The 17855-nt window shown below is 40.8% G+C and overlaps 1 protein-coding gene across 1 annotated transcript in view; it reads left to right on the top strand.

Annotated features, from left to right (window-relative positions):
• Positions 1-797: 797 nt before the first annotated feature.
• ELL3 (elongation factor for RNA polymerase II 3) overlaps positions 798-17855 on the top strand; it is an 85260-nt gene continuing 68202 nt past the window's right edge. The window contains exons 1-2 of the mRNA XM_069956641.1: positions 798-977; positions 14210-14263. Coding sequence (XP_069812742.1) covers positions 840-977; positions 14210-14263 — 192 coding nt within the window. The 5' untranslated portion in view covers positions 798-839. The remainder of the gene's footprint in view (positions 978-14209; positions 14264-17855) is intronic.

Here is a 17855-nt window from a genome sequence, read left to right as displayed (position 1 = left end):
ATTAGCAGACACAGCGCTGCCAGGCGTCGGGGATCGTCGGGGGTCGCCCTGACACAGTACACAGTACAAGGGGGGGGGGGGGATTTGCCGACGGATCGCACTGTGACAGTTCGGGGGTGCTAGCACATCGCACTGTCACACTCAGCACTCGCCATTAGGACACTTGTTTTCCCGAGGGGGCCCGGGCCCCCTGCACCCAAGGGCCCCATAGCGACTGCATACCCTGCCCCCATGGTAGCTACGCCAGTGCCCTGATGCAAGCCCCAGCCTGAAGTGGATCTGCTATGATTTGGAAAGTGAGGGAGACTTCCTGGGTCAGAGTACAGTGCTGTAGACCCCGCTATGCAGACCATGTCCCTCCTTCACTTGCATTCCCACCCAGTACAGGGAGCTCTTAAACCAAAGCAATGCTCTTAAACCAAGTCACAATTTTGAAAAACTGTGAGCTCTTAAACCAAAACGCTCTTAAACCAAGGTACCACTGTATTTGCAAAAATATTTTCCTTGATGGTTTCTACAAGTATACTATATTAGCTGAGATGGAAATACTCATTTAAGGCGTTAAGAGAACATTGAAGAAGAGTATTAGGATAATGTGTAGGTTTATTGCACAAAGCTGAACAAAGTGACACCTAAAAAACTAGATTATACAAATGAATTGGCATTTCCTAGTTAGATTTCTACAGTATTTAGTGTGTTTCTCAATGCTGCTGCTTGTAATGTCAGATGAGTGTCCCCTCCTTATTGTGTGTGATCTCTCCCTCCTCCTCCCCGCCTTCCTCACGCCTCCCCTGGGCTGCTCTCTCCAGTTCCCCTGCAGCTGGCTGTCAGTGCTTGCCATGTCTCGGCCGGGGGAAGAGCTGAGTGGGACCCTGTCTTACCGGACGGAGCCCAGGAAAAGCCCCCGACTCAGCCTCTTCCACCTGAAGCTGACAGACTCTGCTCTCCGCTGCCTGCAGGACTTCCAGAAGGGACAGGTAAGACACTCACAAGGAGCTGCCCTTATGGAGTCTCACTTCTTTACTGATCTACACAATAGTACAGTGGTTTGCGAATCAAGTCTCTCCAGCTGTTGTGCAACTACAACTCCCAGCATGTCACGACAGAAGCCAGGAGTCATGGAATGTTGGGAGTTGTAGTTCCACACCAGTTATATGGCCACTGGTTGCAGACCATTGTAATAACATATACTGTCCCGATGTTATATGACATAAGCGCTTTACTTTGCTACACATCTGCCTTGCCATGCCGCCACATCTCTATCTCTCTATCTGTCCATCGCTGCTTATTCACTATCAATAATCCTGGTAGCTATTACATGTATCTAGCCTGGTGGTTATGTATAGTTTATATGGGCGCAATCATTTTACAGCATAATAAACCACATTTTATATCCTATTTTATCTCATTTACAGGGTTAATTACGGTAATAATGGTTCATATTAGCCCATGGATCATTTATTGTTGCTTTAAGCCGCCTATAACTCTTAGCCCTGTAGCTTCCTTCCTATGTTTTTTTGGTCTGATCCTTCCACTGGTCTCTGTGTTTTCCTTATCACATCTGTTTTATTTCTTTCCATCATGTGCCCTGTGTACTTTACTGCTGACATATGGGTAAAATATAATACCGTCTGCTCTGCCCTAGAGAAAGCCTTTTATGCCCTTGATATGTTATCTTTGATATTTACACTCTACCACCTGTTGGCATATGTTCCATGTTCTCTACCATAGACGCACATTAGGTTAACCTTCCAGCCTTCCAGTGTCCTTTTCTCTATTATTTGCCACCCACCGCCATTGTGGTATCAACAACCTCACTATGCCAGTTACCCTTTTGGATTCTGCCCCATGTGCACAATGCAGTCATCGGCCTGACCGTATTTATAATACATTATATATACATCTATAAAGACGTCCCAAACCTCCTAGTAGGAGTGAAGCGATAGCAGGTGTGGCATGTTAATTTATTCTGAATAGGGTCCAATCAGTATTTAGTTTTGAGGTATTAATCTGGTTTCATGAGCTCCAGTCTATGGTCAGGCTGTGATATATTGCAGAATTTAAATGGAAATATTCTCATCAAATCTGCTTGTTTTGGGAACTGCCATTCTTCCTATTATTGTCACTATCATGATATTGAGTCAGTAATAGGTAAGCCCAGCCCATCTGTTCCATTTAAACTTTATGATCTTTCTTCTTCTTGTATCGGTTCTGTGTAGAAATTCTACTTTGAGCCATAGAGTTCCCTGGCATGTAAATGGTTAATCCCAGATGACATCTGAGCTTTACGAGAGCTGCATTTCCTGACACTCTTAATTTGATCATATGTCCACTATGCCTTCCAGTCACCTGAATGGTGTGTTTCTAGTTTACCAGCAGACAGCACAGCATGTCTTAAAGTGTCAGCTCACATCTTATGAGGCATATCATTGAAGCAGCTTTGGCAAGTTACAATGCATTTAACAATCTTTCTGACACTTCTGTTTCTCTAGGTGAGTGTGGTTAGTACGCTGCTACAATTACCACCTATCAATGCCTTATGTTACTCTGCGTTCACTAGCAGATGTTGTATATATTAATGCATGAATAGATACTGAATGCAGATGCACTATAGGTATCACTTGCAGCATTAAACATGACTTACACTACTGGTACATGAGGCCCATATGTGCTCTCAGTCTATAGGTAGTTTGGCTATTGGGGGACATTATGACTGTCTGTAGTTTTGTACCTGCACCTGTGACCAAGCTGCAGATGTGTGGCGCTTCTGTGCAAAGTCTCAGTTTCTGAAATAAGATTAAAATGGCAACTTTCAGTCTCATAATATGTAATGGGTTTATCTTTGAACCATGTTACCTGTTTAACTTCTTAGTTTAGGCGACAATACCGTAGATCATTTATTGTTGCACAATCAAACTGTATTCTGGAATTATATGTGTGTACCCTATAAAGACAAGGTACAGTAAGAAAACTTCAGATATCAGACTGCATTAAAGCTAGCAGTGTACATAAGTCATGTAATTTAAAAAAGAACTCTCCTATGCCAATGCCAGAAAGCACTGAAGATAGCAGTGTACAGAAGTGTTAGTACCATGTATAGTGTTCCCTTAGTATAGATTACTGATGCTCTGTTCTCCCACACACATAATCACCACTAGGGGGTTCTAACCAGAATTGCTTGTGTATCATACTATTCAGCATTGCAAACAGTAGAAAAGTGACTTTCAGATCACACAGAAAAATGCAGAACAGGACACCAAACCTACAAAAATAGTCCAACTTTTCAGCAGATTTCACTCTTTCTAATGATATGGTTAAAATCACTATGAAAGGGATTTGGAAATCTTCAGAATGTTTCTAAATTTGCATGTCCTTTGTAAAAGTTGGTGATTATGCTCTTAAAGGAGAAGTCTGATGGGGGGTGGGTGTAAAAATCCTTACGGGCAGGGCAGGGCAGGGCCGGCGTCAGCACCCGGCTTACTTGGGCAAGTGCCGGGGCCCACAGCATCTCAAGGGGCCCCCGGCATTTGCTTTCCCTGAGATGCAGGGCCACTGAACACCCCTGGAGTGATACCAGCCGCTGCCTTCCCCACCCCACCAAGCCCCGCCCCCATCGCGACAAGCCCCATCCCCTGCACTGAAGACTTCACTGATCCTCACAGTTATATTTGCCACTTTACATGGATGAGCTGAGTATTTTTTAACCTGCAGTCCATGAATTATATGTAATCAATTTGATCATGAGGTTTATACCCCACTAAGTCCACATTGCAGATTAATTGGCAATAGTATAGTAGGCAGTATGATGGCGGTCACCCAGCTTTCCCAGCATCTTGTATAGTAGTCAGTATAATGAAGGTCACCCAGCTTTCCCAGCATCCTGTAGTCAGTATATAAAAAAGTAATAACCTTCTTTCTGAAGTAGTCCAGTCTTAACAATGATGCCACATGATTTGCTATAGAAAGGGGGCCGCTGAGCCTCTATCGCCCTGGGGCAGGGGGTGGGGGGAAATAAAAAAGTTATAGTGACCTGTGTCAGTATCCATGCAGAACCGCATCCCGCTCCTGGAGACCGCCGGCTGTCTTCTGAGATCCCCTCCGGCTACGTCATAACCCGGCGGATGGATATCCTACACAGCCAGTCAGTGACTGGAACGGGGCACTGCTGCAGTCACCAATTGGCTGAGCAGACTAAATCTGACCTGTCTGTGATGTCAAACCCAGGTCGTGACAAACCTGAAACCTGGGAGAAGATGACGGCCAACGGGGTCTATTTAACACCTCCCCCAACCACCACCGGACTTTTCCTTTAAAGAAGTCCCCATGCTCCTACAGCACAGTGCAACTGTTTCACTGTCTGTGTCCAGGCTCCTGACTCTCTCCCAGTCTCTCTCTCCTGTTTCATCGAACTACCTGCTTAGTCAGTCAGTGACTGCAGAGATGTCTCACTTCAGTCACTGATTGGTTGAGCGGGTATTTCTGAGCAGTGCCGTGAAGTCACAGAATGTGATGGGAGACACATTAAAGCTGTAAATGGGCTGTACAGAACACCATGACATCATATCTGGATAATACATCATCATCATCAGTAGTTACATAGACCACCTGTAGTATTGGGCTTAACAGTATTCCCTAAATGACACTTACTAAATTCTTATTATTAGAGCTATATGTAAAATGTATTACCAGCTGCTCCCATCCAAACAATTAATGTGTAATAAAAGGGCACAGAAAATAATTGCATTTTGAAGTATTAGAGGCATTTAAAATGTAAAGGAATACATATGTTTACATAGCAGCCTCCTCTGTCCCTGCAATATTATTGATAAAGCTGCCCAAAGCCAAAAACTACAAAATTGCATTATTTCTAAGTAACTTAACTGCATGGGGTTAATGCTGACTATACCCCAATGCCAAAAATATTGGGGCAGGGCGCAGCGATGCTGGGCTGAATCTGCCCTGGTGACGTCTGTGATTTTAGAGGGAGAAAGATGCTGTAAAAAGAATATGTACCCACTCCCAAGGTCCCGGCCACCACTTATAGAGTGGACAGCCGGGGGTCAGTAACCTAGGCAACAAGCTGTAAACAATAGGCTAAGAGGATTGTAAATAGTAAAAGTTAAAGGGGTGTTTCACTCAAACACAACTTTTCATATGTTGCTGCCCAATATGACACTAACAATTCATTCCATACTTTCTGCTGCTGCTTTCCCCTGAAGACACGGAAAACTGTGTGTTAGCTTTTCTCTTTGTCTGCCCCTCCTCCCCCTCCCTTCCAAGATAGCTGATGTAAACAAGCAGCAACTGCAACTTTGTAGCTACTTTATAAGGCTGGGAGGATTAATCACAGTGACTTCATCAGCAACTTGACCTCAGATTTACCCTCCCAGCATTACAAAGAAGCTACAAAGTTGCATGTACAGCCTGCCAGGGATTTGTTTACATCAGCTGTCTCAGAAGGGAGGGGGAGACAGAGAGAAAAGCTCACACATAGTGTTTTGTGTCTCCAGCAGAAAGCAGAAGCTCGGAACTGTTGGAAGGAGACTGTAGAGATAATACCAAGTATGGAAGGAATTGTTAGGGCCCTATTCCACCGGACGATTATCGTTCAGATTATCGTTCAAATCTAAACGATAATCGTTCGGTTAAAATGCAGTTTCAACGACTAATGATTGACGACCGAACGAGAAATCGTTGATCGCTTTATAAGACCTGGACCTATTTTTATCGTTGCTCGTTCGCAAAACGTTCACAAATAGTTTGCATTGAATAAGACATCGTTCGGTTGTTCACAATAGATACGAACGCAATAGCGAATAAATAGCAAAGAAAAAACTATCGCAATTACAATCATAGGTAACGATTATCGTTCCATGGAAATGAGTGAACGTTTTCAGGTCTTTTGCAATAGAGATCGTTAATCGTTAATGATTATGCAAACGATAATCGTCCGGTGGAATAGGGCCCTTAGTCTCACCATGGGCAGCAACATATGAAAAGATATGTTTGAGCGGAATACCACTTTGATATTTCACTTGATTTAAGGATAATAATCCATTATTTACCTGGAAATATGGCACCTGGAAAAATGTTTTAAAGGCCTCTGTACATCCTGCCATAATGCTACCAGTAAACATATATATACCAATACTTGTGAAATTGCATTGCAGTGAAAGTTAATAGTGCTATAACACATAAAATTAGAACAGGCTTCATTCTTATAAACCTTGGATCACACTAACAAGTAAAGCATTGCAGTTTGCAGGACAATGGACTGTATTTTTGTCTATCTATGGTCGCTTACCGTTTTGCATGTATTCAAACCCAATATGGCATTTATGCTTGGCCACCTTTAAGAGGAAAGTACAATGATAAGGAACAGATAAGACCAGAGAAGTCGTTGTAAATGTCATATTAAAATGTTTATACTGATAATGAAGTGAATATTATTTGAATAATTATATTTCCAAATTTAAACACTGCAAAACACAAAATGATTAGTCACCATAATTAGCATTCATAGAAACCAATGAAAAGTACTTAAAACATTAGTAAGGAATTGTCACTTTTCTTTTTATGCATAACCCTTGTAATTTACAGTATGTAATAATAGAAAGGATTAACCTTTGTATTGTCATATATTGTCTCAGACTGACTCTGGATCTGTACACATATGTCTGGGGATCCATAACTGTCCCAGATGGGAATATCAGATGCAACAAGCTGGATTTGTTGCACCATAGTGTGGTATGGCATCAGACTTATAGATCCTCCAATATAATTGTCCTCTGGCACTATACTATACTAGCTCTCCCCTGCAAACTGCCTTTATGTGCTTCCCTCCCTATGTACAGCCTGTGTGAAGATGCCCTCCATGTATGCTTTACCAACTCTTCACACTTTGAGCTCCTGAATATAACCTGATCCCCTGCTGCTATTGAGAAAGCAGAAAACTTATTATCTGTCTTTGCATCAAAATAGTAGGATTTTTTAAAACAAAAACGAGTGTTGAGTGGACCTATCAAACTGTTCGAGTTCTGCAATGTTCTCAGAACCCAAACAGTTTGACAGGTCTGCGGAACACTATGAAGACTATTTGTTCTTTCATTTTGAATTCAGGAAATAAATAAATTAATAATATATTTTTTTTAAATCAGTGCAAAGGTGTCCATAGCATTTAAAGAGGACCTGTCAGCTTCTTTTTCATGTCTAAACTAAAGGCAGCGTACAGTAGGGCTTTATATCCTGAATCCAAAGATTTCCCTCTTATTGCAATGCAGAGCTCCAGCGCTAAGATATAAGCCTTAGAAATGATATGCAAATTATGGGATAAAGCCAACAGGGCATTTTCATTGGCCCCTTCACTGTAAACTAATGCCCCCAAGCCTGCCCCTATACAACCCACAGATGATACACTGATAGACAGAAGCCTGCCCAGCCAGGTGCAAGGGGTTGTGGTGACATTGGTACGCCACCATATGCTCGGACCTACGATCCTCCTGGGGACCTCATACTGTTATCTGCACTTTGCTTAGTGCAGGTCATCACTAGAGGCAGCCAGGAAAACTGGCTCTGCACAAGATTCCTCCTTCCTAAGCAAAGTGTGTAAGCACTGATCACAGTTTGAGACCACTGGAAGAAAAGCAAATCAGAGCGCTTGTGCCGCTGGTGACATCACAAGTGTCTAATGTCTGAGGATGTATAGTAGTGGTGCTGTTGTGTGTGTGTTAGAGCAAAGGTCCTGAACTGTGCTGGGCTTTTACAGCCCAGTGAAACGTGGTCTTTATTTCCTAATTTGCACAATATTTTGAATACCTGTATCTCAGCGCTGGAGCTATGGATTGCAATAAGAGTGACATTTATGGATTCAGGAGAAACGGGAAAACCCTGCTATTGAAAGACAATAGATAAAAATGTATATCAGGCTGCTATAAAGATTGATTAATATAAAATGGACGAGGGCTGGTTCTGTTTAAACACAAGTGACTTAAATATCTAATCTCTGTGTTTATCTTTACTGCTGCTTTTGCAAACATGTACATGGACATGTTCCCTTGTGTCGGCCAATATCTTAGTACATTGTGACCTTGGAATAACCAAGATGGCTTGAATGTTAGTAAAATATGACATGAGATTATTGCTGCCAGTAGTTATCCATTCATGCCCATAGTTTTTTAGCCAGTTAAACCCAGTGGCCATAAAAGAGGGCACCCATTCCAGCTGTATGCCAAGAAAGTGGTCATTGATCAACTTGCACTGAATAGTGAGTGTAGGACTGTGCTGGTAGTAGCAGGTGAGTGGGACAATCTTCTGGCTATGTGTCCAAGGATTGGAATACAGAATTGGGAAACGTGACCAAAAGAAGATTGACATGTTTAGTATGCAATGCCATCATTAAAAACACAGATGGGAACCAGAAAGGAAAAATAGGATAACCAAGGCAATGACGCAAGAGCAAAGGCGGAAGTATTAGTAGTGGGATAGTTCCAAGATCCAAGAAACAATGGCAGGCGATGAACTGAAGAGTCAATGCCAGAACACAAGCAACAGTATTCAACTTGGAACTAGAAACAGAACAATAACAGAGTCATGGACAACAACAAGGTGATGGGAAGTTCATAAAAGGACATTGACATCACCAGTCTTCACATTGTAGGGTTTATGATTGGACTGAAAATAGGTAGTTTGTGAAACGAATGAAAGGAGAGCCCGCCACAGCCTACAACACAGCTGCCAGCAAGGGTTCTAAACATGATGAACACTTTTGTGTTGTTTTTACAACATTCTAAAAAAAAAAGATTTACTGGAAGTAATTGTAGCCTGGGTTCAGGTCATCTTTAGTGCCAGGCTAAACATTTTTAGCAATAAAGTGTATTTACAACTATTTGGTGTAGAAAGCATGACTATGCACAGTGTTTATATGGTTAGTGATTAGTCCGTAAGAGTGACCGCAGTCATTTAAGAAACTGGTAGAACTAGAAGTCGGAAAGCACATACTGATATTCTTACAGAATGTACACTTGTCCTATCCTATGTTTTCCAAAGCAACTTTACGCGTGAACAATAATAAAACCAACCAATCATGAGTTCTTCTGTTTCCAGACACATATATATAGAGAGATCTGATAAGATTCTGAAGGTTATTTACCCATGTGAAGAGTCTGGCTCGTAAAGCACTCTTCTCATATTTGTCATGATGCTATCAGTTATTTTACTACATGACAGCCAGAAACTCATTTCTTTCTTGAAATGTATTGGGTTCATCGCTGTGCTGAATACCTAACAGCAATGTTTCAGCTGATAAGAAGAAGTTGGCACTGAATGACAATGGTGATGAGCTACAAGCTGATGGCGTCACTACAACAATGGAATTCATATAGCATATTTCGTGGGCCAACCTCGTCCATTGGCTTCCAAAAATGTTGATTCAAAATCCACTTAGATCCCTAAGTGTTTGACCAATGTAAATATCATTTGTAGCTAAGTGCTCAATTCATGCTTTACTGTATCGTACATATAAGCCATTGATGAAGACTATGGAGAAATAAAAAGTGGATTCTGTAATTAAGCTATTTAAATTCCTTTTATCCAAAATGGAGATAATAACAGTTCTCTGTCTATAAATTTTGTAAGTGAAACACACCCAGTGGATATACAGAAGTAGTTAGAAAGGTCAAGCACATGTATTCAATCAGGACACGTATCTTGGATTACTCTTTGGCTCCATTTAATGAAAGTGTTGAAATGTTTGCAAGGCTTTGTTCACATCCATTTGCCATATCTTTGACCCCTTTTACCCGTCAGTTTAGAAAAGTGCTATATTGTCATTTTCCTGGGTGGTGTCTATCAGTGTTTGCATTTTGCTTCTGAAGGCAGACCTCTTCATCAGATCCGTAACTTGAATCTGAAAGGCCCCAATGCAAAACCAGACTTCAACTATAATGCTTGATTTATAGTACTGGCCTCCTAATAAGCGGAAAGAGAGACTTTATGGGCCACCCCCTAAAGCAGTGACCCTGCCCTGCACTACTCCATATGGCAAGATCCAGCAAAAAAGTATACAATGCAGTGCTCTTCCTTAAAGGGGTACTCCAGTGAAAATGTTTTTCTTCCCAATCAACTGGTGTCAGAAAGTTATATAGATTTTTAATTTACTTCTATATAAAAATCTCAAACCTTCCAGTACTTATCAGATACTGTATGTCCTGCAGAAAGTGGTGTACTCTGTTCAGTCTGACACAGTGCTCTCTGCTGCCACCTCTGTCTGTGACAGGAACTGTCCAGACCAGGAGAGGTTTTCTATGGGGATTTGTTACGGATCTGGACAGTTCCTGTCACGGGCAGAGGTGGCAGCAGAGAGCCCCGTATCAGACTTTAAAGAATAGAACATTTCCTGTAGGACATACACCAGCTGATAAGTACTGGAAGACTTGAGATTTTTAAACAGAAGTAAATTACTATTCTGTATAACTTTCTAAAACCAGTTGATTTGAAAGAAAAAAAAGTCACAGGAGCACCCCTCTAACCATGGGTTTCTTAGTACCACAGATGCCACAAAGCATCTACAGTATATAGCTGTGTGAGGGAAGTATCGTACTCTAACCAGACACCACTTAAACCTGTAGAAATAACAGTCAAAAAGAATAGTAATATTAAAATGGCAGATGACAGATACTAAACCCAACTATAGCTGACATCTTATATCAGACATAGATGCCCACTAGGCAGCAAGGTAGTATTGGCATAAAAAAATCTATAGTTATATACAGTATACACATTAACAGTTTAAATCTTCATATCATTATATTTATTTCACTAACACTTCTTAAACATAAATTTTAAACCAATGAGTCAGATAATATATTCATACTATGGCTTCACTAACAATTACTTAATAACCAGGTTTTATTGGACAGCTCCTACTTCTTGTTATTACTCTTTTTTATATATGGGAGTAGCAGAGAGGAGAACCTGCTGCTAGTACCATACAGTATTGGTACTGTATATATGGGCACTGCTATAATCAGAGAGTCTGCTGCTGCAGCAACCTCTATCTATTCTTTATTATAATCTGACATGTTCCTAGCAGCTGTTTGTATGAATCATCCTTATGACGTAATAAAAGGAAAAAAAAATAGTAACAGAGGCTACTTGATAATAGAAACCACACTGCAGCAAGCCGGGATAATACGATTGCTTGTGAAGTTCTCATTTTGAAATGTCAAGGAGGGCTATTTGTGATATTGTTTTATAGTTTATTTATAAACCTAATGAAAAGAACAGTAGACTTTAATGGCTTTTTATAGGTTTATATATTAATAATTTCATTTGTCAAACCTTGGGTTTACATATATAAACACAAATTATTTTATGACGGTACAGTGAAAAGTACAGATTATAACGGGAAGAGGGGGTGTAGCAAGAAAGTAAAAATACCTTTGAAATCAGGGCATATAAGAAGACAAAATTATATAACGTGAGCTCAGGTGCTTATTTAACTTGGTGCATGGTATATATACAGCTTGACCACCTATTCATACAAGTCTTCCTCATTTGTTATGTGCTGTTTAGGGTGCGTTCACCAGTACAGGATCCAAAGCAGATCTGCAGCAGATTTGAAGTTGCAGATTTGCTTCAAATCTAATCTGAGCCATCAAATCTGCTGTGGATCCTGTACGTGTGAACGCACCCTAAAGAATATTGGGTGTCCACCATATTGTTGAGTCCCAAAAGTGTTAGCTTCACATAGGAGATAAATACTGGTAAGAGACATAACCCCTTTAAATGTATAGAAGAATATCACTCTAAATGGCAACATGGTCCACTGAAACCGCAATGGAGAGGAGGAACACTATAGTGAGGACCAGCCCATGCAGTAAGAGAGTATTTGAAGCTTTAGTCATTCTGTGACTAAATTTTGCTTTGTTCTCCTCAGGGAAAAGCTGTATACTGGACAAGGGATGGGCAATATATACAAAAGACTGAAGCAGCACATGTGGCTGAGTCAGATGGTAGCCATAGTGTTTGTGGTTGCTATGTCTGGTGTCCTTCTGGTCAGAATAAATAAGGTGGCGGCTGGTTTAGCACCAGTCCTCTCTCCACCTACGCAGACCCCATAGCAAAATATAGTACAGTATTATGCTGTTTCTGGGAAGAAGCCATCACTGTGATTCACCTGTGCTCTGTGAGACATACTTATATTTAGATACAATAAAACATGGAAGTTGTAATTAAAAATCCTGCAGAGAAGGAGCTGATAATTACAGAGTGCGGCTGGCACGACTGGATGGCTGGGTCACCTTTGTGTACAAACTGTATCTCTCTACCTTCCAATCAATCAGCCGAAGAGACAGAGCCTAGGATTGCTCAAGAGAGCGCTATATTGCACTTCTATGTGCCATTGTTTAGGGGGTCTCCATACTCAGTAGGTAGATACCTGCCGCTAATGACCGACATAAGTGATCACACTGATGTTAGACATATAACCCTCTAAATGCTGCAGGCAATAGTAATTGTGATATTTAAAAGGGAAAATCCTGTGCTTTTTTAGGTCTCTATACCGGCTGTTAGAATTTAACTGATCAGTGCAATATAATAGCATTTTGTTGATCAAAATAAGTTCCCTAGGTAATCTGAAAAAGTGTATAAAACAATTAAACTTAATATATATATATATATAGATATTGTATGTATGTATGTATATATATATATATATATATATATATATATATACACACACACACACACACACACAGTGGTACCTTGGTTTAAGAGTAACTTGGTTTAAGAGCATTTTGGTTTAAGAGGTCACAGTTTTTCAAAATTGTGACTTGGTTTAAGAGCATTGCTTTGGTTCAACAGCTCCCTGTACTGGGTGGGAGCGCGAGTGGAGGAGGGGCATGGCCTGCATAGCGTGGTCTACAGCACTGTATTCTGACCCAGGAAGTCTCCCTCACCTTCCAAATCATAGCAGATCCACTTCAGGCTGGGGCTCACATCAGGGGACAGGACTGTGGAGGTAATCTCTTCATAGCTGTAACCTCTTTCTCCCCAGACAGAGAGTGCTGCATGTATGTGTCCACATCTGCCCTGCTCATTCCTTCATACTCCCTGCAGTCTCTGTCAGCCCTTGTGCTTCCCATCCTCTCCATTACTGTACAGTAACTTATAATATCACATATTCTATTGTTTCTGAATGTTTGTTTCATTTGCTTTACATGGTATTCAGAATAATAAATCATTATTTTTGGGTGTATTTCTATGATTTCTTATGGGAAAATGTGCTTGGGTTTAAAAATACATATATACATATATATATATATATATATATATATATATATATATATATATATTTCAAATCACCCCCATTTCCATTAAAATATCAGGTTTCACCACTCGTGGAATTATCTGCACTAATAAACTATAATGTTGTACCCATGGCTTATACATGACTTTGTAGTTAGCATTTTTATGTGAATAAATTGTAGTTAGCAGTTGTATGTGAAAAATTTCAACAAAATATTATTTATATAATGCACCGTAAACTATGTAAATGAAAAAAAAGCTAAATAACAAAATGATAGAACAGAAAAAGTTAATAAAAAGCGCTCAAAAAGCATCAGTCTGAGAATCCCAGAACTGGCCTGAACAATTTTTACGGTTAACTCATAGTCTTGGATAGACGAATGACATATAGATCAATTTATTACATTGATAATGTGGCTAAAGACAGATATTAGATATATAGATAGATAATAGACAGATCATATGTGTCTCCATAGTAACAGACTACAAACAAACCCTGTGTGTCGTCTGATCTTGTAATAATGTGTTAACCCATTCGTTCTGTCTTCCTTTCTTGCTGTACTGACTCATCTGGCAGCAGGTTAACAAAAAGAGAAAGCAAATGGGAGAGAGTAATATAATAAAGTAATAATGTAGCACTAGTAACCATGGGGAGTTGGTTTACAAGCTTTAAGGAAGTACACTATAATGTTTTGACTATGTTGGATTTATAAAATTCTGTTCAGAACAGACAATCATTCTAGAGTTGGAGACCTACTCTACTAACCCAATTTGAGTTTATACGGCTCCCTACGTAACAATGCCGCAGTGCCACTTTTATTATGGACGTGATCACCTATACAGTCTTTTATTACTTGTATGCTGACAGCTCGGTTCAGTGACTTATGTCTTCTCTTTTATGAAGGGTTCAGGAGCCTCATTGCCACAGCCTGTAATCACATTCCAGGAAAACCAGGGGGTGAGTAACCTTTCTCATGATACAATGATTAACATGGAGATTCTAAGGACAAGATTTCCGCTGCAGAAAACCATTACTTACAAGAAATACTCCTTAATGATGAAAAAAATTAGAGCTAGAAATGTAAACCCAATGCTCAGAAACATAGTAGCTTTCAAAGTATCATAGTAACAAATTACTGTATTATAATTTTCATTTTTTACAGCAAAAGAGTTGCCACTATTCACTGCTGCTTATAGTTGTATGTTGCACTGAAAAATGTGATGAATTATTCAGCAATATTTGGTGTTTAAAAAAAAAAATTAAAAAAAAAAATGGTGCCAATAAAACCAAGACAAACAAAAAAACAAACAAACAATTGTGGCATGCCCTTTTTGGCTCAGAAACACTGATTTTAGCTGAGAGTCAATGGGGAAATATGAAACACAATACTCCCATGATGTTTTGGAGTATGTTGTTTTTCCAGGGTATTAAGACATTTTCCTGCTCTTTTGCAGTTTTACTAAACCACAGCAAGCTGTGCATTGTAGTGTAATTTTTCAACTAATATGGGGGGTAAAAATGTCAGGAAAACTGCCAAAAAACAGAAAAAAAACCTGCTGTTTTTTTTTTGTTTGTTTGTTTTTTCAGCCCAAAAAAATACATGTAAAGTTTGTGTCTGAGGGAAACCTGAAACCTGTTAGGAGAAGGTGCCCTCATAGTAAAGATCAATGTTTAAGAAAGATGGACCTGTTTTTTGTTCATCCGCACCTAATTCATGAAACTTGTTTGCCAGTGCTTGGCCCTTTTTCTCCAAGGGCCCGTGAAGAAATGCATAGGCCACATCTATGGTATTTATGCCTTTTCAAGTAAAGTTTTCTATATCACTGGGCTATTTGTCAGTAGAGTGTGTTAGGAATCTTTGGGGCGTTGGATTCAGGGGCAAGCAGAAAACTGTAGATTATGCTCCCATAGGACAGGTTGCAAGTTTATAGTACTATACAAATAAAAACATTGCACTCTATTTTATTTTCACTTTAAATATCCTACACTGGTGTAGTCTTCAAACACCAGATGAAGATGAATCATATGTTCCTTGTGTGGATGGAATAAACAGCGCTACCTTGGTTTAAGAGTAACTTGGTTTAAGAGTGTTTTTAAAGAAGAGCTCACAGTTTTTCAGAACTGAGACTTGGTTTAAGAGCATTGCTTTGGTTTAAGAGCTCCCTGTACTGGATGGGAGGGGGAGTGGGGGAGGGGTATGGTCTGCATAGTGTGGTCTACACTACAGCACTGTACTCTGACCCAGGAAGTCTCCCTCACCTTCCAAATCATAGCAGATCCACTTCAGGCTGGGGCTTGCATCAGGGGACAGGACTATGGAGGTAATCTCTTCATTGCTGTAACCCCTCTCTCCCCAGACAGAGAGTGCTGCATTTATGTGCCCACATATGCCCTACTCATTCCTTCATGCTCCCTGCAGTCTCTGTCAGTCCTGATTGGTCTATCCTGAACACACACCCCTTCCTCATTTCTGTCATGTGACCACACAGACCTCTGACCTCAGCCCTGATTCTCTATTCTAGCCTGTTGTACTACGCTACTGCATTATGGGGATCTGCATCTCCATTCTGTATCTACAAACTGCGGCTGTTCTTCAGGTTTATGCAGTTACTATACATTATACTCCACATGCTGATTGCTATACTGTACAGTAACTTATAATATGACATATTCATACATGTTATTCAGAATATAAAATCATTAGGCAGGCAGGCGGGGTAGGTGGTAAAAGTGAACTCTTTTATCATCTGCTGATTGTGTTCTTTAGCTCCGCTTACAACGCCACCGTTGGCCCCACCACTCGATGGTCATGGGAACAGGCCAGCCTAAAGGTTTAGGCCTATGCACCAATGACGTCATGGGGGCAGGGCCATTGGTGGTGTTGCAGGCGGGTCGACCATGAAGCCCCACCCAGATAGCACAATCCGCAGATGATAAAAGATGACTTTTTACTGGAACAAGCACCATAACGTATGATATAAAATAAGTTATGAAAACTGCTAAATTTATCCTTTATACCTGTGTAGAGAGGTCAGAATGCAAAAGTGTCACTTTAACTTTCTCCTACCAGCATTATAGTGCAGTGTGTCAGTTCTGTAACACTTGCACCTGCATAAGCACCAGGCTCTTCTAGGATGTGCATTGACATGTCGGCAGGGAGGGATACTGCCATCCATGCTACACAGAGACTCTACCCGTACTGTATTCTGCCACCCTCTCGTTATTCAGTACCCAAGGTTCTTGTGCAGTGCATTTGTGGTGCAATTGTGCAAACCCCCCACATATGACTTCTGTCACATTCACATTGGGGGAGATTTATCAAACATGGTGTAAAGTAAAATTGTCTTAGTTGCCCCTAGCAACCAATCAGATTCCACCTTTTCATTTTCCAAAGAATCTGTGAGGTGAGAAAAGTGGAATCTGACTGGTTGCCGGGGGCAACTAAGACAATTCTACTTTACACCAGTTTGATAAATCTCCCCCTATGTGTTTTGGACACTTTTTGTACCACTTTGATAGAAAGGAGCATGGATTTGGTAAAAAGGGATTTGGCTTTAGGTGTGCCAAAAATTGCACCAAATGTGGGTGCAGATTGTAGTGCACATTTAAGCCAACTAAGGGTATGTTCACACTGAGTAAATCAGGCAGAATTCCACAGCAGAACTTTCTGCCTTAAAATCCTGCCTGCCTTAGCGTGCCATAGCCTGTCAATGGAAGAGCGCGCGCTCCTCTGTTGCCGCTGCTCTCCACTCTCCACGCACACTCTCCCATAGAGAAGCATTGTCACACTGAAGCAGGCAGGATTCTGCAGCGGAGAGTTCCGCCACAGAATTCCACCTAATTTACCCTGTGTGAACATAGCCTAATAATTGGTCTAAACTAAGGCTGCATTGACATGTTGTACGTTTGCTTCATGAAGCATGGACGACACAAATAGGGAATCTCTGTACTGGAGTGTTTCCCTGCATTGCATAGTTACATAGTTAGTTCGGTTGAAAAAAGAAATGTTCGTCAAGTTCAACCAATCAGGGGATGGATGGAGGGAAGGGGGAGGGATGATAGGTAGATTCATGGGCATGATGTATTAATATCATGGCGGGAGTAGGTAACTGTTTTTGGATATTTTAACACACATTACAAAGTTATATAACTTTGTAATGTTTTTAAATAACCGGTCTGTCCCCCTTCCGCCGCTTTCGGAGACATTGCTCGACGGCGGCAAAATGTGACGAAGACGCGGACGACGGGCGAATCGAGTGTCGATCGTTAACGGTGGGATGGTGAGTATGATGTCTGTTTTTTTTTTTTTTTAGGGTCCCATGGGAGTTGTCCTTTAAACCGCGCTATTGTACTGACACAGCCTAAGGCCACATTCACACAATGTATGACACCGGCCGTTCTGTGACCCGGCCGTGTTACAGTCAGTGAAGTTTGTAAACTTTTTTTCTATTAAATTGGCATGGGGGCGCATCCGTGTGCACCTGCATCACAATTCACCATTGAACACAATGGACAGTGCGGCCGGAGCCTCTCCATTGTGTGCACTGTC

Source organism: Dendropsophus ebraccatus, chromosome 1 (genome assembly GCF_027789765.1).
Source record: "Dendropsophus ebraccatus isolate aDenEbr1 chromosome 1, aDenEbr1.pat, whole genome shotgun sequence".
In the NCBI taxonomy this organism is placed as follows: domain Eukaryota; kingdom Metazoa; phylum Chordata; class Amphibia; order Anura; family Hylidae; genus Dendropsophus; species Dendropsophus ebraccatus.
Note: the sequence above shows the minus strand (reverse complement) of the source record. Positions and strands in the feature narration are given on the sequence as shown.